At 43.8% G+C, this 24973-nt stretch overlaps 1 protein-coding gene across 2 annotated transcripts; it reads left to right on the forward strand.

Moving 5' to 3' along the window:
* Window positions 1-8821: 8821 nt before the first annotated feature.
* GOSR2 (golgi SNAP receptor complex member 2) lies at window positions 8822-23133 on the forward strand. 2 transcript variants are annotated; one of them, XM_048926876.1, is made up of 6 exons: window positions 8822-8917; window positions 11376-11440; window positions 14446-14554; window positions 15631-15763; window positions 17815-17955; window positions 19947-23133. In XM_048926876.1, the coding sequence occupies exons 1-6, from the start codon at window positions 8889-8891 to the stop codon at window positions 20106-20108; spliced, it is 639 nt and encodes a 212-aa protein (XP_048782833.1). In that variant the 5' UTR covers window positions 8822-8888; the 3' UTR covers window positions 20109-23133. The 2 variants fall into 2 exon arrangements, with proteins under 2 accessions (XP_048782833.1, XP_048782834.1); XM_048926877.1 differs by lacking the exon at window positions 17815-17955 and having other exon boundaries at window positions 8849-8917.
* The last annotated feature ends 1840 nt before the right edge of the window (window positions 23134-24973 follow it).

Raw genomic sequence — 24973 nt, forward strand, 5'->3', positions numbered from 1 at the left:
ACACAGCTCACCCTTCCCAAACACCCCAGCAGCATTCCTGAAGTGGACTCTCCCTCCCATCACTCCTCCAGGAGGCCAAGAGCTGTGAACAGCTCACTGGCAGCTGGGCATTCCTTCTGAGCACTGTCAAGTTTGCTGGTCTTCTCCTTCCAAAAATAAACAGCAAATGTTTTTGAGATTAGAGCTTTGTTGGAAATGGTTTTCTTTCCTTCCCAGGGCATTTGGTCAAGATTCGGATTTTTTTCTCCATCATATATTGTGCTTTACAAATGTGATCTCCTTCTTCCTCTCACTTCCTTCATACGCCCTGATTCTTCCACATTTAGTCACATCTTTCCTATCCCAAGGTTTTAAATATGCTTCTGGCAAACAGCTACTGTTCTGTACTTTGCAGCACCACCTGGGTTTACATGGTCTCTAGTTTGGAGCTAGCTTACATTTGATGAGTTAGGGTTAGGGTTCAGGTGGGCATAATGAACTAGAGTTTGCCTGAAAATAACATACAGTACATACTTAGGAGTACTTACATGTTAGAAAAGAGATCTTTTCCTGGCACAATTAGTGTAGGGCACTGTGAATTCACACACCATCTGGTGTTCAATGATTTCCTCATCTTGGCAGTTCTCAGACCTTGAAGCTCCTGGTTTGGGGTCTTTGAGTTGATTCATTATTTCTACCTTTCAAAAATTTTGGACTTACAGCATTTGCATGGGTACAAAGTGTTTGAATTTCAAACCATTCCTCTCTCTGCTTTTATCAGTTTTACCTCCACATGGAGAGGAGATAAATATGCATACCAAATTCTTTATGTTGATTTTGCTCTGGATGAAGTCAGCTACCACGTGTTTAAAATAATACTTTTGCACCTTTGCAAATGGAAGCTGCAAGGAACAGGAAGCTTTTCCACAATGATGAAGGTTCTTCCAGAGAAGTAGCACCTCCCAGAATAAAGGAGGCGTCAATAGCCAATTTGCCATTGGCCAAAACCAGCATATATTCAAGATCTGGCCAGGAGAGATCAGCAGAGTTCAACTGCAGGGACAACCAAGGCAGCCACAGCATTAAATCAGACTCACAAAATAAGTAGAAACTAACCCAGAATGTTCCCATTAAAGCCTAATTATCCGCTGACTTCTTAGACATGCGAGAATTTCCCTTGTCTATTTGATTTCATGCTTATCATCAAACTAGTCATTAAATGGCTGAGTATTAGGGGAAAAATTCAAGGCTTTCTGGTCTGTCTTGTTTAATCCTTCAGCCCCTCCCTGCCCTCCTCCCTGTCCCACTTTCCCTCTGGTGTAGTCAGGAAAGGGAAAGGAGTGTGTTATGCTGGGCAGTGTGACACAACCTCTGCAGACTGAGCAGGATGTGAAGTTGCATGATCCCAGAGAATGGCTGGGATGGACAACACGTGGTGCCATGCTTCGTGTTCCATGGGCATAGCAGAATCACACAGGCTGAGACCCAGAGTTCTGATCATGATAAGGAAAACCTGTGGTCTGGGAGACAAATAAATTGTTAAAACAACAGAAATGATGAAAGAATAAACAGCACTATGAAAACAGAAAATAAAAACCCCTGGAAGACTTATGTATGTGGGACAAATCGAGGATGTAGAACTGCTGTTTTGGGATATCTATGAAGTCGGGAAGTCAGAAGATTTTTAGCAGAGATTGGCTGTTTACACTGATGACAAAACTATCCCATTGGGATGAATTATTCCTTTTGGCCTCGGCTGCTTGTCAGCTGGAGTGTACGGAGACACCATTTCTCCAGCAGCAGACTCCAAGCCTTAAACTTTTGACCTGAGCTAATTACTGAATTCGCTTTATAGAAGTAATGAGGTTCTGAGCCTCTGCAATGCCTTGGAGGCTATAGAGAGTCTGAGCCAAAATCTGAGCTCCCTAATCAGTTCTGACTGTTTTTTATTCATTTACTTGGTGCCCTGAGGCACTGCCGCACCTTGAGTTCTCTGCGAGGAGACACAGCGCTGCTCCTCCCCAGTCTGCAAGTGGGCAAAATATCCCAGCACAGGGCTGCAGGGTGATGGATAAAGGCCATTTTGAGGGAAGATGTGGTTCTGCAGAGCTGCCATGACTGGGAAGTCAGCACCAACCCTGGCTCATCTCTTTGTTCACCAGGAACTAAGGGGTTTCTGTGTTCCTTACAACATGGGCGGTCCAAAAGCATAGAATCATAGAATCACAGAATCATTAAGGTTGGAAAAGACCACTAAGATCATCAAGTTCAACTGTTCACTCACCACCAATACTGTCCCCAGAACCATGCGCCCCTAAGTACCACATCTCCATGTTTCTTAACCCCCCCTCAGGGATGGTAGCTCTACCATCTCCATGGGCAGCCCATTCCAGTCCCCAGCCACCCTCTTGGATAAGAAGTTTTTCCAGCCTGAACCTCCCTTTGTGCAACTTGAAACCATTCCCTTTTGTCCTGCCACTGTTACCTGGGAGAAGATGCTGACCTCCACCTCACTACAAACTCTCCAGACTGAACGATCCCAATTCCTTCAGCTGCTCCCCATGAGACCTGTGTCCCAGACCTTTCACAGCATTACTGTCCTTCTCTGGACATGCTCTAGGGCCTCAATATCTTTCTTGTGGTGAGAGGTCCAAAGCTGAACACAGCACTGGAGTGTGGTCTCACCAGAGCTGAGCACAGAGGGGCAATCACCTCCTGCTGTCTGCACTACTTCTGACATGAGCCAGGATGCCATGGGCTTTCTTGGCCACCTGGGCACACTACTGGCTTATGTTCAGGCCCTATAGATGGACCTGTTAACTAACACACCCAAATCCTTTTCCTCCATGCAGCCTTTCAGTCATGGGAGGCATTCAAGCCCAGACTGGATGGAGCCCTATTCAACCCAATTTAGTGGTTGTCAACTCTGCTCATTGTAGGGGACTCAAACTAGAAGATCTTTAATGTCCCCTACAACCCAAGCCAATCTAAGGTGATTCACTTTGCCTCATGCCTGTAGCACTGCACAAGGCTGTCGTGACCAAAGTGCAGGACCTAGCACTTGGTCTTGTTGAACTTCATCCCATTCACCTCAGTCCAGTGATCCAGGCTCTCCAGATCCCTCTGTAGGTCCATCATTCACCTCAGTCCAGTGATCCAGGCTCTCCAGATCCCTCTGTAGGTCCATCATTCACCTCAGTCCAGTAATCCAGGCTCTCCAGATCCCTCTGTAGGTCCATCCTACACTCAGACAGATTAACACTTCCTCCCAGCTTGGTGTCATCTGCAAACTTACTGCAGGTGCACTCAATTCCCTCATCCAGAGCATCAATAAAGATATTTAAAAGGATGGGCCACAATACCTACTTCTGGGGAACACCACCAGTGACTGGTTATCAGCTGGATTTGACTCCATTTACCACCACTCTCTGGGTCCACTTGAAGACTGTGAGGAATCGTGGTGGTCTTGTGCCAGTATGCACCCCAGCTGCTGCATCTCGTGCATCATGATGCTTGGGTCATGACAGCACTCCTGGAAGTTACTTCTATGATGGAGCGGATTGGTGGACAAAGGGAAGGCAGTTGATGTCACCTGCTTGGCCTTGTACAAGGCCTTTGACATGGTCTCACACCACATTCTTATCTCTAAACTGGAGAGATATTGGTTTGAAGGGTGGACTATTCAGTGGGCAAAGAATTGGTTGGATGTTCACAGTCAGAGGGTTGTTGTCGATGGCTCCAAGCCCAGGTGGAGCTGGTGATCAGTGATGCCCCCTAGGAGTTCCGTCTTGGGACAAATATTCCTTAACATCTCTATCAGTGATACAGATGATGGTATTGAGTGCATCCTTGGCAGTTTGCTGAATGGTGCAGTTGATATGACAGAAGGGAGGGCTGCCATCCAGAGGGACCTTGATAAACTCAGAAAGTGAGCCCCTGTAATCCTAATCAGGTTCAACAAAGCCAAATGCAAGTTGTTGAGCTGGGGCCATCCCAGATATGTCCACAGACTGGGAGAACTCCTTGGGAGCAGCCCTGCAGAGAAGACTAGGTGGTCTTTTACCATCTAACCCAAGCCATTCTATGATTCCATGAAATCCTCTTTTTTTTTTTTTTTCTCCAAACAGGGAAGACTGGTAGACAACATTTTGCAGAAGATCTCTTTTGTTGTAAAATAAACCTGCCTTGTACTATGGCAAATACAAACCTGCTGCCAATACAGTCAATGACTGGAGTGGGCAAATGGAACTGAAACTGAAAGAAGACTAAATTTTAAGAGGAGAGGTGCAAGGCTGGCTGCTGGAGGTAGACTTTATTTCAATTAGATGAACAAGAGTGGTCAGAGGAATTAGATAAGCTTTAGGAAAAACAAGGCCTTCTTTGACTTTGAAATGGAAGTAGCAGGCTAACAGATAGCTCAGGATAGTGAACAGAGCAGTACAACAGGGCCAGGCTTATCACTGGAGATAAGATCTGCAACACAGTGATGCAATAGGCATCAACTCTTCCCTCTCCCTGCAGCCATCCTGGCAAGCAGGCAAATACCACTGCACTGCTGGGGTTGCCTCACTTCCAAGGAGACATCTGTGCCAGCGCCTGGCCTGCTTCTGCTGTCAAGAAAGCTGAAGTGATGCAAAAACTGTCCATGCTACACAAAGCCTGGGGTGCTTCGTTTGTAGTATCAATCTACAGGTTTATTTTTGAACGATACATCCACAGTTTATGAAAGGATCAAAATAATTCTTGCAGTTTTTAAATGTTGAGGTACCCCATATCAGTGAAAGGTGAGCATTGGGCATCATTATGGAGACCCCACATACATCATCACGCACCAAATCATAAACCGAATGAATAGCATACTTTGGTGTAAGATGAAATAACTTCTGGTAGATGGACTGTTGGATGACTTGTATTTTCAAAGACTGTGAGTTCTAATGAGGATAATTTTTAATATAAAATATTTTTGGAAATCTTGTGAGCCTTCCAAACATTAGGAAAGTAGTTAGATTAGCCCAGATAGTCACAGGACAAACTGTAGAAATTGAAGTTGTTAAAAACTAATAATTTGATCCCACAATAATTGTTTCTCTTTGCAAGTTTCTTTGCCTTACTCTCAACACCCTAATTTTTCAGAAAATGGAAATTCCTTTAAAATTTTGTTAGGAAACATTATTTTTTTCACCAAACGCATCAAGCATTTAGGTTCATCTTTTGCTGAGTATAGCATCTCTTCTGTGCTGCAGAATCTCCCACAAATTCTGCTTCACTTTCCAATTGAATGACAAGGGTCATGTTGGCATGACAAAAGGAACAAAAGGGCATTTCCTTTTTGTAATGCTTTTCCATGCTTAGAGTCCTGCCAGAATGATTCTCAGCACTATCCAATGGTAGAGGTAGAGAATTCCTGTTCTCAGCCCATGCTGAATATTAATATATTAGGAAGAATTTCTTCTCCAAAAGAGTGATGATGCATTGGCAAAGGCTGCCACCAGGGAGGTGGTGGAGTTACCGTCCCTGGAAGTGTTCAAGAACTGCATAGATGTGGCACTTGGGGACGTGGCTTGTTTGACAATATTGGTGGTAGGTGGGCAGTTGCACTGGTTGATCTTAGAGGTCTTTTCCAACCTTAAAGATTCTATAATTCTAAATTTATGAACAAGGGAACGATGACCCAAGTATTTGTGACTTCATGTCACTATGTCTGGACCTGTAACATCCTGAATTCATCACCATGAATCAGTCTGAGAGCTGTGTTAGAAGTTCTATAGAAATATTCTTAATTTGGAAAGATAGAAGGACATGCAATGTGTCTTTAAAGGAAGATATGCAACCAGCACATCACCCAACAGTTTAAGAAATTTGATAGATGAGTCTCTGACATTCTTGTCATGTCTCCCCTCTCTTTTTCCCCACATCCACCATCTCAGAATGCTGCAAGGCGTGCTGTGAGGTCTGGCTTATGTCAGAGAAGCTGTCAAAGCTGGGACATGCAGCCTCCATGGCCTGCAGCTGGGCTAAGCAAGGAGTCTACAGCAAGAATTAATCTCAATGTCTTGCTCCTGCAGCATGCCCTGGGGTTTGGCACTCCTTTGTTTTTAAAGCCACAGTTATTACTATCAAGACAGCATGCAAAGAGCTGGTGAGAGGGAAGGAGGGATAGAGGAGGGGGAAGGTGAGAGTTTCTATGGATATTTGAAATCATGCTTAGAGAGAAACCTGTTATTAGGGTCTGGTTTTAAATAGAGCATCAGAGCTTTTCCTTCAGAGGGAGAAGGGGAAAGCAAACTGTTATAAGCAGAACAAAGGGGATTGTATAAGAATCCATCCTTTTGGAGCTGCAAGGCAAACTACAAGCCAAACAGGGTGAGGAGAGCACCGATGGCTGTTTGAACACCTCATGTCTGTAAACTCTTTGATAGCGAAAATCCCCAGTTGGGAGTTTCTAAGAGAGCAGTGTATATGGAATTCTTTTTCTCCTGTAGACCAGGAATGACCTGGGGACACATCAAGACAGTGATAAGTGTCTCTTTCCATCCCCTTTTATCCTGTTTACAATACAGAGGCTTTCCTTGAACAAAACCCTTTTTTTTTTTTTTTTTTTTTTTTGCTCTCTGTGCTTCTGGCTGTTGTGTCTAAATGAGCCAATTTGCTGAAGGACTCTTCCTGGAAGGACCTCAAGTCTGATGAGAACAGAACAGACTTGCAGCATGTTTTGTTGTTGTTGCTGTCTTCTTTTTTTTTTCCTCTGTCAAAAAGTAAAGTTATTGAGAAAAGAACAGGAATTCATTCCTGCTTTTCAGCGCTTGCCACTTCATCAGAACTCCTGTGATACTCCTCAAAGTCTTGGCCAGGAGGGAAGTCCCAGCATCTATCTCCATTCAAGGCCTCTGTCTGCAGAAAGTGTTTGAAAACAGGGCATAATGATTCAGATAAAAGAGAGCAAAAAAAAAAAAAACAAAAAACAAAAATTGATTGCATTTGTTCCCGCAGCAGCTCATGTTTTTATAGACAGTTCATTTTTATACTCATTTGATTTCTGTGGCTTGAGATATTGTTAGGATCTCAGTGGGATGATCTTCTGCCAGGCACCTGCCTTGCTGGTGCAATGGTCAAAGAAATTTTCCTGCAGCATGAAGATACATGTGATACATGGGAAAGGGGGGAACACAGGAAAATGATTTCATCATTAGTTACAGATGTGTTGTTATTTCACTCACTCATACCTGTATAATGCACAGCCACTTGTCCTCATGTGATTAGATTGCATCCTTCAGGTGCACCCCTTAACTGTAAATGAGCAACAGCAGAAGAAACTCCACTTTGGAGAGTGTTCCTGTCTCAAAGTTTCATGTTTTGCCCAGAATCACAGAAAGCGACCACCTTAAACTTCCCGCTCCTTAAAATCTTTCCTGGTTTCAACATTTGTCATCCTTCAGTACCCTGAATTTGTGCTGTAATGACAATTAGGCTTTGCATAAGTGGAAAAAAGACAGAAGAGGGCTGAGATTGCTGATGACTGATTATGATTTTAGATTTAAAACTTGAATTTAACTGTATTAAAGCAATTAATTCCTGCTGTTAATCTGTGACTTCCATATTCTCAGAAGCATGATAAGGAATCCCTGTTGTTTTTAACAGAATTCCTCTGAAGGTTGTTTTGGAGATTCAAGAACTCATCAGCTGTCGTGTCTTGGGCACGTCACAGAATGGTTTAGGTTGGAGGGAACCTCAGAGATCATCCCAGGGACAAGGCAGCCACAACTGCTCTGGGCAGCCTGTTCCAGCACCTCACTCTGAGTAAGAAATGTTCCCTCTTTTAGTCTGAAGTCATTCCCCATTCTCTTATCACTGCTTGCATAAAGAGCTGCTCTCCTCCTGTTCATATGCTACCCTCAAGCTGCACTGAAGTCTCCCTGGAGCCTTCTCTTGTCCAGACTTTTAAAGATCAGTGGCCTTGGGTGGGGATGGGTCAGGGTTGGCCCAGATGATTTTAGAGATCGCTCCCAGCCTTAACGATCCCACAACTCTAAGGAAGGAATGCCATACAGAGGGACCTCAACAGACTTGAAAGATGCGAGACAGTGAGACAGCAGTGTGCTCTTGCAGCTCGGAAAGCAAATGGTATCCTGGGCTCCATCAGAAGAGGGGAGGCCATCAGGGGGAAGAAAGTGATCGTTCCCCTCTACTCTGCTCTTGTGAGGCCCTATCTGGAGTACTGTGTCCAGGCCTGGAGCCCCCAGGACAAGAAAGACAGAGAGCTGTTGGAGAGGGTGCAGAGGAGCCACAGAGATGATCAGGGGGCTGGAGCACCTCCATACAAAGACAGGCTGAGGGAGCTGGGCTTGTTTAGCCTGGAGAAAAGAAAGCTGCGGGGTGACCTCATTGCAGCCTGCAGTACCTAAAGAGAGCCTACAAACAGAAGGGGAATCAACTCTTGGAAAGGGAAACAGCAGGACAAGGGGAAATGGTTTGAAGTTGAGGGAGGGCAGATGGAGGTTGGATGTCAGGGGAAGTTCTGTGCTGTGAGAGCGGTGAGGGGCTGGAACAGCTGCCCAGAGAGGCTGTGATGCCCCGTCCATCCCTGGAGGTGTTCAAGGCCGGGTTGAATGGGGCCCTGGGCAGCCTGAGCTGGTATTGAATGTGGAGGTTGGTGGCCCTGCGTGTGGCAGGGGGTTGGGGCTCCGTGATCCTTGAGGTCCCTTCCAACCCGAGCCGTTCTGTGACTGAAGATGCGCTCTACTCATCAGCTGAGGGAAACGCGCCCCCCCGCGGCGGCGCAGGCGCAGTGCCGAGGCCTGGTGGGGCCTCGGCCGGCGTAAACGGAAGTTGCGTGATGCGGAAGCGGAAGTTGCGTTAGGCGGAAGTGGAGGCGACGTGTCCCTCAGAGGGGAGCGGGGAACGTCGAGGAGATGGAAGGGCTGTACCATCAAACCAACAAGTGTGTGTGGCGCCGGGCCGGGGTGCACCGGGCTGTGCGGAGCGGCTGAGGCTGCCTCGAGCCCGTGGTGCTGGGGGGAGGAACCGCAGCCTCTGTGGTTTGCTTGATGGGAGTGGGGAGAGCTGCTTCGAGCAGCGAAAAGCTCGGTCCGGGCAGAGCGCCGTGCCAGGCCGGTGCTGTGCCGCCAGGAGCGAGGTTTGTCGCAGAACGAAGCGGATCCTGCAGCTCTGGGGTGGCCGGTTGTCTGTCCAAAGTCCCGACGTCCCTTTAGCCACGTCGGTCCGGCCCCAGGCCTTTAGGTTTTAGTGAAAGGGATCACAGATGTTCGCTGAGAAAGTGATTATATCGCGTTTAATGTGCTTAAATTTATTTTACATACATTTACTTAAATTTTTAAGGCTGGGGACTTTCGTGTAGGCTAGCAGATGGCACTTAGACTATTTTAGAAAATGCATGATGGATGGCGTGAAATGGGTTTGTAGATATCTAAAGTACTGCATCCAAGCCGGGGGCCCCCAGCACAGGATGGATGTGGAGCTCTTGGAGCGGGGCCACAGGAGGGCAATACGATGATCAGAGGGCTGGAGCACCTCTCCTATGGGGAAAGGCTGGGGGAGCTGGGCTTGTTTAGCTTGGAGGAAACTTTGGGGAGATGTCATTGCGGCCTTCCAGTACTTGAAGGGAGCTTATAAACAGGAGGGGGTACGGCTGTTTGTGAGGGTGGAGGGTGATAGGACAAAGGGGAATGGTTTTAAAGTGAGACAGGGAGGTTTAGGTTGGATATTAGGAGGAAGTTTTTCACACACAAGGTGGTGAGGCACTGGAACAGGTTGCCCAAGGAGGCTGTGGATGCCCCATCCCTGCAGGCATTCAAGGCCAGGCTGGATGTGGCTCTGGGCAGCCTGGGCTGCTGGTTGGCGATCTGCACACAGCAGGGGGTTGAAACGAGATGGTCATTGTGGTCCTTTTCAGCCCAGCCTGTTCTGTGATTCTATGATTTTGCTGCGGGATGAGGCTTAAGCAGTGTGAAAATTGCAAATCACAAGGAAGGCAGCAAATGTGATTCTTGGTGTGAAAGACAGTGAAGCTGTGAAGTGGAGCAGCTGAGGGAGGTGGGTTGGTTCAGTTTGGAGAAGAGAATGCTCAGAGGAGACCTTATATCTTTCCAGAAGTGCTTGAAAGGAGGTTGTGGCAAGGTGAGGGTCTTTCTCTACTCCCAGATGACAGTGATCAGATGAGAGGGAATGGCCTGGAGTTGTGCCAGTGGAGGTTCAGGATGGAAATTAGTAAAGATTTCTTCTCAGAAAAAGTGATGATGCACAGGGTGCCTGGGGAGGTGGTGGTGTCACCACCTCTGGAGGTGTTTGAGCAAAGTTGAAATGTGGTACTTTGGGATGCAGTTTAGTGGACAGTATTGGTGATATGTGGACTGTTGGACTAGATATCTTAGAGATCTTTTGCAACCTTAATGATTCTATGATTTTGTATGAAGTAGCTCATGGGAAGCAGGTCAGAGGATGCAGTTAGTCCAAAAGTGCCAGTCTGTTATCTGTGTTAATAGTTCTTATTAAATAATGATCTAGAGAGACCTCATAGGTAAGAGCTGAAAATCCTGTTGATCTAGAAATGCCCGTGTTGATAAGGGCAATAATCCTGCCTTGTTTCAGTTTCCATTTTGTCCTCTGTAATTCGTATATTCAAAGAGACAGTGAAAGTTATTCTTTCCTCACCTTATTTTGGGTCATTTATGCTTTAGGGTATCTCCTCACAGATAATAATCATCAGTCCAGAGAGAAAACTCATTTTTTTTTTTTGCATAGAAGCTTTTCTGTACTTCCCATAATCTGTGTAGTTCTGCTCTGATCCTTCAGCAGTGCTGCTGTTTTCTTTAAGGAGTGACACTGCCTGTGTACAAGATGGGTACTTGCAGAGCCCTAAAGATGATGTATGTAGGTGCACACATAGACTTACATACACTGCAGTGGTTTCCTCTGTACCAACTTTTCTACCAGTCTGACCTTCCTTCTGCTGTACTCGATATTTGTGAGCTCCTCCTTTGAATCTGATAACTTTTCTTCTTGATTATTGGGGCAGGTGGAGGCCTTACAAGGCTTTCAGTGGGCCAGGTGTGTGTCATAAGAGAGAATCTCATTTTGGGTTCTGAATAAAAAAAGGGAGCTGTAGTTGGATTGGGATTCTTGAAAGAAAAGAAGCCCTTTCACCATGATTTTAGTTTTAAACTGAAAGTTGTAGGTACGTGATAAGTGAAGGCACAGCTGTCTTCAAACTGAAGAAATTTGTTGGGTTTTTATAGTCATGGATTGTCTGCACTGAGTAACATGTATCCAATTCCTGTTATGTTCTGATAGTAATAAAATCTGAAGATTGAGGTATTGAGAAATTATTTCATTTTATGGGTATTAACTGACTTCTCTTTCTTTACTCTGTCTTTTCATAGACAAGTCCATGAGGTCCAGTCATACATGGGACGTCTGGAGACTTCAGACAAAGATTCTGTACACTGTAAGTATTTAATAAGAGAGAAAAGTCCCACTCTGGTGCTGATTTGATGCCATGTGCACTTCTGACCTCATGTGCTCTGCGATTAAAGATACAATCATTATTGGAACTAATTTGCTATTTCAGTCACTCTGATCAACTGATGATGTGGAATGCATTAAAACTGTATCACTGTGTGACTTGATTAAGGTGATGCTTTGTAGGAAAGGGTGGAGAATACAGAACAATAATTGTCTTCAAATTCCTTTGGTAATTCTTGAATAGAGAAGTAGTGTTTACTGTAAATGCTTCTACAAGTGTCTTAATGTGGCAATGCTGAATGTTTTTCTTTCTGAGAGGTTTTGGAACTCCTTGTCAAAGTGTGCTGTACAGGCATACAATAAAAATAGATGAAAAGAATCAAATTGGTGCATATAGGGAAGTATAATAAGCATATCATGTGGAAAGAGTTGCAAATTCAGCCATCATAAAGCTATTTTGTTAGCTGAGAAGCTGAATAATCACACTGTATATCAGCCCTGTTATTTTTCTGTTCCTTAAGCATCCATTAATTGGCAGACATCTCAGAAAGATTTTTAGTCCAGTTTTTCTGGAAAAATATTATCATTTGATATGCAGGAATTTAAGCAGTATGAGTAAGGCTTGGGTCCATGCCAACCTCATGAAGGCCAAGTGCAAGGTCCTGCACCTGGGTTGGGAAAATCCCAAGCGTAGATACAAGCTGGATGGAGAGTGGCTTGAAAGCAGCCCTGAGGAGAAGGATTTGGGGCTGTCAGTTGATGAAAGACTCAACGTGAGCCAGCAGTGTGGGTTTGCAGCCCAGAAGACCAATCGTGTCCTGGGTTGCATCAGGAGAATTTGACCAGCAGGACAAGGGAGGTGATTCTGCCTTCTGCTCTGCTCTTGTGAGACCCCACCTGCAGTACTGCATCCAGTTCTGGGGCCCCCAACACAAGAAGGACATGGAGCTGTTGGAGCAGGTCCAGAGGAGGACCACAAAGATGATCAGAGGGCTGCAGCAGCTCCCCTGTGAGGACAGGCTGAGAGAGCTGGGACTTTTCAGCCTGGAGGGGAGGAGGCTCCAGGGGGACCTTTTAGTGGCCTTGCAGTACGTGAAGTGGCCTACAGGAAAGTGGGGGAGGGACTTTTTAGAAAAGTATGTGACAGGATGAGGGGAAATGGCTTTAAACGGAGAGAGAGTAGATTTAGCCTACGAAGAAATTCTTTACTGTGAGGGCGGTGAGACTCTGGAACAGGTTGCCCAGTGAGGTTGTGGATGCTCCCTTCCTCAAAGCATTCAAAGCCAGGCTGGGTGGGCTTTGAGCAGCCTGGTCTAGAGGGAGGTCCCTGCCTATGGCAGGGGTTGGAACTAGATGATCCTAGGGGTCTCTTCCAACCAAAACCACTCTGTGACTCTCTGATACGAACTCCTTGCATCAGTGTCCTGTAGAGACTTGCATCAGGTCCAGAATACTTGAGGCAAGAGATAAGATTTCAAGAAATAGGATTGTGTATCATCTTACACAGTCTATAAGTAAACATACTGTTTACTATAGAAAAATACAGATATATGCTTTCGGTATTATTGTATATTTGATAATTTATTGGGTTAAGGAATTATCTCTTGTCTGAAGAGGTGGAAAAAGAGCCGGGTGATCAAAGCTTCTGTTGCAGCTTTTCTTCCTCAGCTTTGGGCAAAGAATCCCTTCTTGCTCTGAAAAAACATAAGATGACCAAGTAATATGAACTAAAGTAAAATAGTTGTTTGGACTAGCTAAAGCAATTTCTGATCTTTCCTGTTTTTTTTTTTTTTTTTTTTTTTTTCCTTTTGTTAAGTTTAGCTGTAGTAAATGATGGAAATATGAATTTGGACAATTTGGTTGAGTAATGTTTATATACTTGCCTTTGTTCCGCTTTGATTGTGTGAGATCAAAATGCAAACAGAAGGGGTTTAATGTGCAGTTTCCTTTCTGGTTCTGCTGACTGGAACTCTTTTGAAAGTCCTGAGATGCTGTGGAGTAAGTAGCAGTAGATACATAATGCTTTTCTCTATACCTTTTTAGTCTAAAACCAAAAAATAAGAATAAGCAGTGGCTCTTAAGACTTAGCCTAAATGTAAACTAAGAACAAATGGTGCCTGTGGAATTTGAAAATTATGTATTCTAGGACTGAGCATGGCGTTCTGAGCTTTGAACTGGCTGCACAGACAGGATGGTGCCTCAGTGTCCTCTGATGCTCTGTGTGCAGACGTTCTCTGGAGGCTGCACACTCTCAGCCTTTCAGTTCTCCATTATTACGCACAGGAACATCAGATGATTTGAGGCCTCCCCATAAATTGTAGAATGCTGGATTGTGACACTGGTAGAAAAAGTGGTTTTAAAACAAAGGCAGTCTTGGCTCAAGCTTTACAGTGATGACAGTAACTGTGAGTCTTCTTTTTCCTTGTTTGCCTTTCCCACCTTGCAGCAGTTCAAGTATTTGAGTCTGCATTTTGATCTCTCATCTCTCTGCTATTTCTACGCACTGATTGTCAGAAGCAATGGCAAAGCAGATGATTACAGAGACAATTGTTATTAAGTCTTATTGTCCCACCTGTAAGGGCTCCCCAGCCCTGATTTGGGCCTGTTTTTCAGGGCTGTTTGTCCGGTCTGCCATTTTCTGTCTTTCTTCTTCCCATGCTGGTCAAACTCTGCTGCTGTAGGTGTGGATAATGCAATTCTTTGTTAATGTTTTTCATAACTTTAATTTTTTTGAAAGCCATCTTGGCTGTTAGCTCTTGTGAGCAAACCCTGGTAAGAGAACAGGAAGGGGCCACAGAGGGGAGTGTAGCAACGTGTAAATCCTAATATACAGAGGTGATAGGGAAATATGGTTGCATATTTGAGAAGAGCAGGGGTTTTCCCTGTTCCCTTCGCAGGGGAGGGGTGGAAGGCAGGAATCTCAACCTAAAGAAGTGGCTTTTCATGACTTGTCGAGCTTTTAGTTAATCTTCTTTTATTTCTTTGCAGTAGTAGAAAATGAGATTCAGGCAAGAATAGACAAAGTATTCAACAACTTGGAACGTTTGGAAATCCTGTCCAGCAAAGAACCTCCCAATAAACGACAGAATGCTAAACTGTGAGTTCACTTTCTTTGCTACAGTAATGGAGTAGTCTAATTATTTTCATTAAGTTTATTGAAGCCCTTCACTTTTTCATTTGAGTGAAACGTCTCTGCTGTGCAACTTAAATCTCTGCTCAGCTGTAACAGAACTGAAGGACAGAGGCAAAATCACTTTCCTGCACCTAACTGCAGTCTGGTGATGGAGCCAGACTCATGGCTCTGTTCTGAGATGAGTTGAACATCACACTTGGATTCTTAAAGGCATTTCTACTCTGTATAGCATTTGTTTTAATGGTATTTGTGGAGGTAAGGACTAAAATTACTTAAGTTGCTGTTGTTCTGGACCCTTTTCCAAGATGTTGGTGACTAAAATAAGGTTTCTGAAATGAGCACTGGTTTGTGCAGGCAATTGGACCACAGGCTATTAGACAGCTTTCCATTCAGAATGTTCTGTTAATGTTTAGTCCCAGAATACCTCTGTAGGTACTAGGAGGGGATTTCCTATCACCTTTATGATAAAGGTTGGTATCTGAAACAGTCATCTGTGTTTTCCTTGTAGTCATTGAACATTTAATTGGAAGCAGTGGAGCTCTGGACATGATTTGTTTTACCCCAGTGGAGATGTCTGCTGTGTTGCCCTCTGGCTTTTAGGTTCCTTTTGTAAAAACTGAAACTTAAGAACACGGCGTTAATTAAGGAAACTTGAAAGCTAAATCTTTTATATGAATGGGTCACAAAATAGAAACTGTTCAAATCTTTGTTAAATGAACAGTATATACATATGCATGTATGTATAATCAGTTTGAAGAGGCTTAGTGTAGGAGAAGATGTATAAAATAGCTCAAGAATTCTGCTTCACTTTCTATCTGTAGCCTGCAGTTAAATAATCACCTTTTCACTAAAATAAAAAACAATGAGGCACAGAAGATCTAAGTTTGGAAGAGAAGCCTTACATCAAACATCCTTTATCTTTTAGAGTCCATCATTTTTAGTATTTGTTGCTGTTAATTTATGATGCTTCATTAAAATACGCAGCGTGAGGTTGGTGTTTTTATCCCTGGGAATGTCTTCCTGTTGTTGATCTCGTGTAGCCGAGTCGACCAGCTGAAGTATGATGTTCAGCACCTGCAGACAGCGCTGAGGAACTTCCAGCATCGTCGTTACATCCGGGAGCAGCAAGAACGGCAGCGGGAGGAGCTGCTGGCACGAACATTCACCACTAATGTAAATATTCTGTATTTTGGATCTCTCTGTCCTGAAGGCCGTTTTCTTTCAGAGAAGTTTCAGACAAGGCCTGGGCTTGACTGTTGGATGACTGCTGTGTGGTGGTGTAAATGGAATATAGAAAAGAGTAAAAATTCATGAGAAAGTACAAGTCTTTGATGAAGGAAGTTGGCCTGATGAGAGGCAGTTGTGAAAGAGTGCAGAAATTGCTGCTCCAGTGCAGCTCTACCTGGTTTTCTATAGCAATTCCAGAAGCTGGAGTGAGGTAGGTACCAAAGTATACATTTTCCTTGGATTTGTGTCAAATGTCCCTGTGATAAGAAAATGATTTGTCTGTGAGCTATTGGCCTACCTATTTTGGTTAGACATTTACCAGCTATTTATATGTCAGCTGAGTGTGAAAGCATCCTAAATGCACTGCAAAATGCATAATGGCTTTTGAAAGCTCTAACAGTGTTCTGAATGTTTTGCTTGATTCAAAGATAGATTTGGGCTTTACCTTTAAAGCCTTTCCTTGAACAGTTCTGGAGAAAAACACAAACAGCAAATGAAAAATATGCTGCCATCTTGTGTCCCTACGAGCAGCAAACAGGAGGCCAGGCTGGATGGTGCTTTGGGCAACCTGATGCAGAGGTTTGTGTCCCAGGGCAGGAATGAGGTGATTGTTAAGAGCCCTTCTAACCCAAACCATCCTACGGTTCTGTGAACAAAAATCTACCTAGACAGTTTTCTTGCTGCCTTGTGTGTAAATGAAAATCAACTGCAAACTCCCTGCACAGGAAATGAAACTCATCTGATTTGAAGTTTAATAAATATCTGAAGGAACAGCCATTCACATGCAAATCCAAGTGTTTCTGCCTCGCAGATTCCTGCAAGATAACCTATTTTTTTTATCCTTTGTGCCTTATTAGCTTTTGCTCAGAGTTGTGTCTGCCATCTGGAGTCTTCTTCATCCAGTAATTTTGACCTTGCAGCTGTGAACAGCTCTTTTATCCTTCGTTCTTTCAGACTTTATAAGCAGAACACACACTGGAGCAGACATCCAGCTCTGGATTATGCCTGTCATTCCTGTGTTAATTTTTTTCCCTACAATAATCACTGCAAGTTCGGTGTTTTCACATGCGTATAACCTACAGCTGACTGTCAGATGTAGAGCATTAGCTGTCTTCTGCCCCCAAACATTAATTACATATTTAAGCAGTTCTTGCTGCTCTGCGTTCATGTAAGCAGGTAAAACAGTGTTTCCACACTGAACTCTCGCCAGTGCCATGATTCCTGTTCGTGAAGCAGTGTGGGAGTTGTGAACTTTTATCTTGACTCTCAGTGGGGTGGTACCCAAAGAAGGATAAACCAAAAGGCTTTGGAAGACAGAAAAGCAATGACATCTTCTGATCTCTTGTGCAACCCAGACTATACAATTTTATTCCAGTTACTTCCATTTAAAGATTTATACTTAAATCTTTAAATGCTTGAGATAATGCGTCTTCTCTGGATGTTTTATTTTGTTTAGATAAGGCCTTCCTTGGTGAGCGAGTTCGGCCTTCAGGGAACTGGGCTGATGACTCTGTTTGCCCTTAGTATCAGAGATTGCATCTTATAGATACAAGTTGATGGAATGCCATCTCCCAGGCTTTGTTTTACAGGCCTTTTGTCATGAGAAATGTGCTGCTGTCTTTCGAAAATCTTCCACTTGTGATGATCAAACGACTCCTTTGTTTAATCCCTTCTGATAGTTTTTATGTTCTCTGTTGTAATACCCGTTTTTGTTTGTGTCACAAAGAGATCATGAACACTATTTTTAATTTGTTCTTTAATCTTCTGGAATCTAATTTTAGTTGAACAGCGAATTGTCTTTTGACTGGATTCCTGTAGGCTTCTATAAACCACATTTTCTCACTCAAATACTAATATTGCTTTAACATCCCTATAAAAAACTGTTTAAAACATAATCCCTCCAGTCCTGTCAAGGGCTGTTTGTTTCTGTTTGTTCTCTTTCTGGATCTGTGAGTGTGAGTAGGCCAGGTAACCAAGACCCTGCATTTCCCCTACAGGACTCTGACACCACCATACCGATCGACGAAACATTACAGTTTAATGAATCCCTGCAGAATGCCCATCGTGGCATGGATGATCTTATTGGCAGTGGGACCAACATTCTTCAGGGGCTGAGGGACCAGAGAGTGACATTAAAGGTGGGGGCATCATTTTTTACCAAAAAGACCCCACGTTTCTGCATTTGTGGTGATCTGGCTAAGTAAAAGAAATAAATCTGTTTCAGTGCATTGCTTCAAGCTGAGAACACTGGTAAAGACCTAAACTCCAATTCAGCTAAGTTTAAAATCTTGATATGTTGTCATTTTACTAGGAACATACTCAAAATCTGTTTTTGTGACCTGGTGGGGTAGCAATCATCACACAGGCAGTATCTGGAGCACTGAATGTTGTCTTTTCTTCTGTTATTTGTTTTATTTTTTCCCAAGTGAAGAATGGAAAGCAATGTTCAGCTCACAGGTAGTTCATCTTTTGCTGCAGGTAAACATCACTTAGAACAACTGCAGTGCTGGGAGAAAGTGTTTAAAATTACTAATGAAGATAGTAAGTCTGGTGCACATCAGCAGCAAGTCTTCCCCCAAATACTGTTCAAGAAAGCTGTACTGCTTTAAGTCTTCTAATAACTTCTCCTTTGAAGAATGAAGCAATGTTAAGTTTTGGGTTAAGAGTTCAGAAGTATAAAAGGAACTTTATAATAAGAAGTGTGTGTTGAGGAGGACAGAGCTGGATTTGTGAGAAGGGGAATCCCTGTCGCTGTTGTATTCATCTGATGATGGGGGTAACAATGACTGCTGCTTTTTTGCTTTGTTTTGGGATGTATTTCCCAGAGGATTTAGGCAGTTTTGATTGCCAACACAAATCCTTGTCATCAGACAAATCACACCTCATAACACTGTATGGACTGATGTTCCACTGGCTTTAAAGGCAGTCTTGCCAGATAAAAGCAGGTACTGAACTGTAGGTACAGTTCGGGTCTTTCAGAGATGAAGGATAGCTTCGTGGTTAAGGTTGTTTGTTGACTGACATATGGAATAGATATTTGTTTTTATACAAAGTCAATTACTAGAAAAACTTGATGGGTTAAGTATTAAGTACATTATTAAGTATATCAACCATTCAAGAGGTTTTATTGTAGCTGCATCTGCCATAGGAGTAGTGGATAGAGGGGTTCTGTTACCATCTCATGAAGCAGAGGTGAAAGAAAAGGCAGAGAAGGATAAGGTTACTAGTGCTGGGAGGGTTGTGAAGGCTCTCCTGGAAGAATTAACTTCCCCTTGTCTAGCTTATCTGGGATGGTGCTTTTCACCTACCTGCACCACTGTGACTGCAGCCATGAGTTCTTTCCCTTCTTCCCAGACAGGATGATGTCCAGCTCTGAGCTGTGTACATCTGTGGGCCTGTGTTCTGTACAGGTTTCTTTGGACAGTTTCCCTTAAATAAAGTGGCAGTGTTAGTGCAGCTCTGCATGGTGACTCTTGGGGCATTTCCTGCTGCTTCCAGTTGAGCAGCTCTGCTACGTGCTTAGCGCTGATCCGGTGACTCTTGGGATCCACAGGCATTCTTAGTAATACCAACTGCTTCATCAGGGAAGCGGAGCTGAGGTGTGGACCTGTCTGCAGCATGCCTGCTAGCAGTCTTGTGCAGTGCTTTTCTCTGCAGGGATCTCTTGAAATTGCATTCATTGCACTTTTATACACCTTTACATTGCACGTCACCGCTGGCGTTACAAGCTTCTGGACCTCCTTTCAAACTTGCTGATAAACTGTACGTTAGCAGGGGGGGAGTTCTTCAAGAAAGGTTGTCAGGAAGCTTCAAGCTTGTAGACTGTCTGAAAGTAGACCAGAAAAATGTCTAATTGCTCCAGAGTGATTTTCTCTGAGCTGCTGTCTGTGATGCTTCTGTCTGGATGCACTGCTTTCTATCTTTAACCTCTTTCCTGTTCTTGTCTGTGAATTAGTCATACCATCATTGCCAGGGTCCCACGGCCATCTCTTACACTGTTGACTTAGAGCAAGTTACATTGTTTTCTGAGGGATAAGAATTACTCACGTGCCATCTGTGATAAAATATTTCATAGAATAAAGATTGTGCCATTAAGGTAATTGATTCTTTGTTGTCTTTGTATTCGTAGGGAACTCAAAAGAAGATCCTGGATGTTGCCAACACGTTGGGCTTATCCAATACAGTGATGCGGCTGATTGAGAAGCGAGCCTTTCAAGATAAATACTTGATGATTGGGGGAATGATTGTGACTTGTGTAATCATGTTTCTGGTCGTGCAGTATCTGACATGAGCCACTCAACTATTGCCAGAGGATGTTGTCTTTTGGAGCAAGATGGACTGCCCTCCAAAATGTACTTTCCTCTGAGCGCTGCTTCGGATGAGCCCTTCCTGAGAGCTTCAGAGTTTACAAATCACACTCAGACACGTGGAAAGCGCCTAGGGGATCAAATTTGTCTGGGGACAGCATAGATCAGAATGGCCCTGTGAAAATGTCTGTGTCCATTACCACTTTCGCCTTACTGTCTTTAAGTTTAAGAATTGATTAAGTAGGAAGGAGAAGTGAAAATTTTGTCCAGGCGTTTTGCAAGGTAGGAATGTTTTTTTTTGTTATTGTTGTTGTTGTTGTTTTTTTTTTTTTTGTTAGACAGGGAGAAGAGGATGCAAAAGCAGACATGAGAGGACGTGAGCCTTTCCTTTGCAAGCTAGAATTGACCCTGGTGAGCGTGTTGTCTGTTAAAGGAATTCTCTCACTAAAGACACTTCTGCATTATTTGTGGGTGCACTCTTGCATTCTAAGAGTGCAAAAAGTGGTGGAAAGCAAAGGATTCCCATCTTTCTTTTGCTTAAAGGGAGGAAGGACTTGTAAGGAGAGGTTCTGACTCTGGAAGCATGGTAATAACTTCCACTGACATTTTTTGTGTACCCGTACAACTCCAACCAGTGCAGACTTCTTGGTTTAGGCTGAAATGAAGTATGCTTTGGTAGCTTTGATCTGCTGCTTCCTCGTTGAAGCTGAATGCTGTGCTCATCCTGCTTCCTGACGGCTGCAGATCACTGAGTCACCTCAGTGTGCCCAGTACCAAATCCAACCTCCAAAACTGCAACACTTGACATTTTTGGTGCTAACGGACATCTTGTTTTGAGTTTGTTACCCGAGATGTTTAAGGTTGTGTGATCTGTAGCCAGTATTTTTGGATTTGGTGAAGCAGGTAAGTTTTTGCTGCGTTCAAATTGAGATCTGTCATTTTTGTGTTCACACAGCCAGAATGGGCTCCCTGCTGTTTTCATTTGTTTGTTTTTAATTCAGAGTAGCAGTGGGATCAGGGCAACAAACCTCTCATTTAAAACCAAATGTCATCAGAAGAGTTTCCTGAACCGACTTGTCCTTGGATGGTAAACATTTCCTCTGCCTCCCTGGGAAGGGTGGTCTTTGCATCATTCTTTGTACCTGCAGACTTACTGTGAAGGACATTTTTACAAAATATCATCTCTGTGATGATCCAACTTAGACTTTGTATTCCTTGGCTGAATAGACATTTATCCACATTTAAACATGGACAGGTAGGAAATGCCTCGTAGTTTAATTACGGTACTCAGTGCCCTGCAGACTGTTGGAATGATTATCCTGGGATCTCGCACAGCCTTCCATTTCAGACAGTCTCCAGATATGTTCTTATTTTGAATACAAGTCAGGAGCATTTCCAGATGTTTGACAGAGGTTCAGAAGTTTCACGTCTGGATGTGGCATTCTGCTGGGAATTCCTCCATCGTTTCTGTCTGGAAGGGTTGTAGGTCTTTTAATTAATAACGCTTCACAGTGTTGTATTTGTTCCAATAAGCTTTGCTTTCATAATTATGTAGCTTATTGCAAACCAGATTTTTTTAACAGTTATTAATACAATTTCTTCAAATTCTGCTAGTAAGGCCAAGTGAAGCAGGCTTCAGCAGTGCTTGTTTACCATTGCTTAAGTATAGACTGAGCTGTGACGTGTCTTTTAAGTCCAGAAGAGACTGTCCAATTTGATCAGCCATCTCCAACCAATCAGCTTCATATTTGGACTCCAGGAAACGCAACATGTCAGTGCAGACCCAACAGTGGAGGAGGCCAAGGTGCCATCAGTGCCTAGACGATCTCATCAGATGGTTCAGCAGAAGGAAGCAGACAAGCTTAGAAGCTCGTTGGTCATCCTGTGTGCTGCACACCTTCTGGCTGCTGTTCTGTGGATGGTTTTGCAGTGCTTTGTGCTCTTTGTCTTCTCAGTCTGCTGCACTTCCTCAAGAAAACACACCAGCAGGCAGTATGCAGGATCAGTTTATGTGTAAGCCAGGACTAAGGAATTTAAAGAGGATGTCTGCAGTGAGAGACCATCTGTCTTGGTGTACTTTATAAATTACCTTAAGTTTATTTGAATCTGAAATTTGTTACTGTAACACACTCATTAGATCATTTTCTCTTACACCAGTTGGGCACCCTGTAAAGAGATTGCTTGCCAGTCTTTTGTTCCTGATAAACAGGTCCATTTCCACCTCTATTTTACAACTGTGCAGTGCAGTGTCTGTACAGCTGTGCCTTGCTGCAGCAGGATTTGTCTCCTACCAAGCCGAGGACTCCAGTCAATTTGGTTTCCTTTTCAGATGGAACGGGATTTTATTTTATTTTTTCTGTTTTGAGATTAACATTTTGATACTTGCCTCTTCGTTTATTTTTCCTCTCTTAGAGTCTCCTCATGTAGGCTGACCTCGCTGCTGCATGTAGTGTCTTTGCTATTCACTGTTGAGATGTAGAGCTTGAAGAAATCACTTCAGTAAATGGGTTTGATGATGTGTAACGTCAAGCAAATTTGTACTCGATGTTAAGTACAAAATGGCTTACAGGAGATCTCTGCCATCTCAGACGGTTCGTGTAAACCTTTCAGAACTGCTGTCATTACATTGTGCCACAGCAACAGCAAGGGTAGGATCGACATTGCTGCTGCTGTGAAATGACAGAACTGAAACTGCTGGCACTACCAGTGGTGCTGTGACAGGTGTGAAGTTTCCTTTCCTACTGAAGACATTTCTTTTGCTTCTGAACCTCTGTGCAACAGAAGGCGTCCAGCAGTTGAATGGACTGCTCTCTGCTGAGAGGACATTGTGGGAACTAACTTGGAAAAATACTCCTTTGGATCAGTATTTTATATGTAATGGGACGAGGGTGAGACATTCAAATTAAGGATGGTACAGGAGGAGCTTGGAGGGCAAAATGTGTCTGTTGATAGAGTGTATTTATAACGAGAGATCAAACTGATTAAGGATTAAATCACTTTTTCTTGCAATTGCGTGTTTTGTTTTGCAGTAATTGAAGTTCCCCATATCTACGAAACACTCATTAAATCAGAAAATATCCAGCAAAGAATGGAAAAAGTTAAAAGTTTCTTCCAGTTATGTCTCCATAAACTGGATAAGTAGATCAGAGAGCCCTTTGGCAATCTCTTGCTAAAGCTTTGGAGAAAGAATTTTAAAAAATGCACTTCAAAATCAACTGCTGAGATGGGCTTTCATGGTTTTTCTTCCAGGGTGGTCCCCTCGAGGGCTCCAACACAATAAGAGGAAGCTTATCAGAAGTAGTATTTTTGGTTCATCAGTACACTTCAAGGTGGTAAGAAATCCAGGAAGATAAAAAACAGGGAAAGGTTTTGAAACAAAGACGCCGAGTGCAGTCAGGTTGAGAGCAAACTGTGGATAAGAGATGTGCAGATCGAAGGGGAGATAATAAATACCAGACTTCATGATTGGATAGGATAGAATTAATTAATAAGGAAGATAGTACAGATAAGCACTAGAGGTGGTTTTTACTTGTCAAGTAACCAAAGCCTGAGCGCTGCGCCTGTGTGCTTGTGCTGTTTCTGAAGGTTAACCCTGTGCATTACAGCTGGTGTGTTAGAAAGCAGCAGCTGCTTTAAAGTAGCGCAGGACAAACGGTAACATTGCGTGACCATTGTAACAATACTGAGTGCCTCACGAAAGGAAGAAACGCCTTTGTGAGTTGTATAGTCCCAATGTTACCATGCTGTGACAGTAGCACTGTGAATGTAGCAAATGGAGCAGCATACAGAGGGTGCTCTTGCGTTGCTTTACTCTGTCTCGCCTGAGGCCTGTGGTTTTGAAGCAGTTCCTTGTTCCCCACCCCTGCCTTCTTGCTTTGCATTGATGTGAAGCCAAGACCCACCTCGAAACTTACCTGTTTACCTGTCTGCAGTCCTCCCCATCTGCTGCACGCGTTCTTGGTGCGGACAGGATGGTCCTAACAGGCATAGATTGCCTGTTTATCTATTATTATTTATCTAGTTAATGCTCTTGTCAGTGCTTTTGCAGCTGAGCTCATGCTGTCCTTTCAGACCCTCAGTCCACTGCCAGTTTTCCCTGGACCCAGCAGAGGGCTCCTGTTTTTTCACAACTGTTGTGTCTCTTGATTTGTGAAGGTGAAGAACTAAGAGCAAAAGAGAGGGTGCAGAAGGGAATACAAAAGGGAAAGGGAACCAGAGCAGACACAGCGATATGAGCACTGTGGAAATGGGCTGTAGAGGTGACAATCGTGTTGTATTTCAGACTGGCAAAATGCAGGGCAGTTCTTGTCACACACATACAGCTTGTGCTGGCCATGGTAAAAGAGTGCTGCTGCCCTTGACCATTGAGGTATGTGGGAGCCCCACGTAATAAGGCCCTTCCCAGTTACTTGGTAAGAGGTCGATGGGCTGTTTTAATCTTCTCTGTGCTCTGGAATGTGCACGTCAGACCTGCACAAAGGGCCACCTCGTCTGCATGGTTTGGCTAATGCTTCAAAAGAAACATCTGAACTCTGTGAGTGCAGCCAACGTGTGGGCAACCCCGGGCAGTCACTGCTTTGATTTCCAGCCTATTGCTGAGTAGGCACTTTAAAGAAACCTCCAGGCTGAACCCATGCTTTTGTTTTTTAAGTTAGAACCTTGATTAAAAGCCAGGCAAGGGGAAATGGCTTCTTGAATGTGGTTTGGTTGTGCAGTTGAGATCTGCAGCCAGAGCCTAATCTACCAGAAAAAGGAGATTTAGTGCTGCCTTCAGGAACCCCAGGCACATTTGCCTGCTGGAATTTGAAGCTCAGAAGCAGGTGGCAGTTCTCTGTGCAGGTAAAGGAAA

This window comes from Lagopus muta, chromosome 25, assembly GCF_023343835.1.
Source record: "Lagopus muta isolate bLagMut1 chromosome 25, bLagMut1 primary, whole genome shotgun sequence".
Classification (NCBI taxonomy): domain Eukaryota; kingdom Metazoa; phylum Chordata; class Aves; order Galliformes; family Phasianidae; genus Lagopus; species Lagopus muta.

Coding starts and splice junctions, on each gene's coding strand:
- GOSR2 (XM_048926876.1), top strand. CDS start 8,889: ATGGAAGGGCTGTACCATCAAACCAACAA. Junction 14,555..15,630: donor AAACGACAGAATGCTAAACT/GTGAGTTCACTT, acceptor GATCTCGTGTAG/CCGAGTCGACCAGCTGAAGT. Junction 17,956..19,946: donor ACCAGAGAGTGACATTAAAG/GTGGGGGCATCA, acceptor TTGTATTCGTAG/GGAACTCAAAAGAAGATCCT.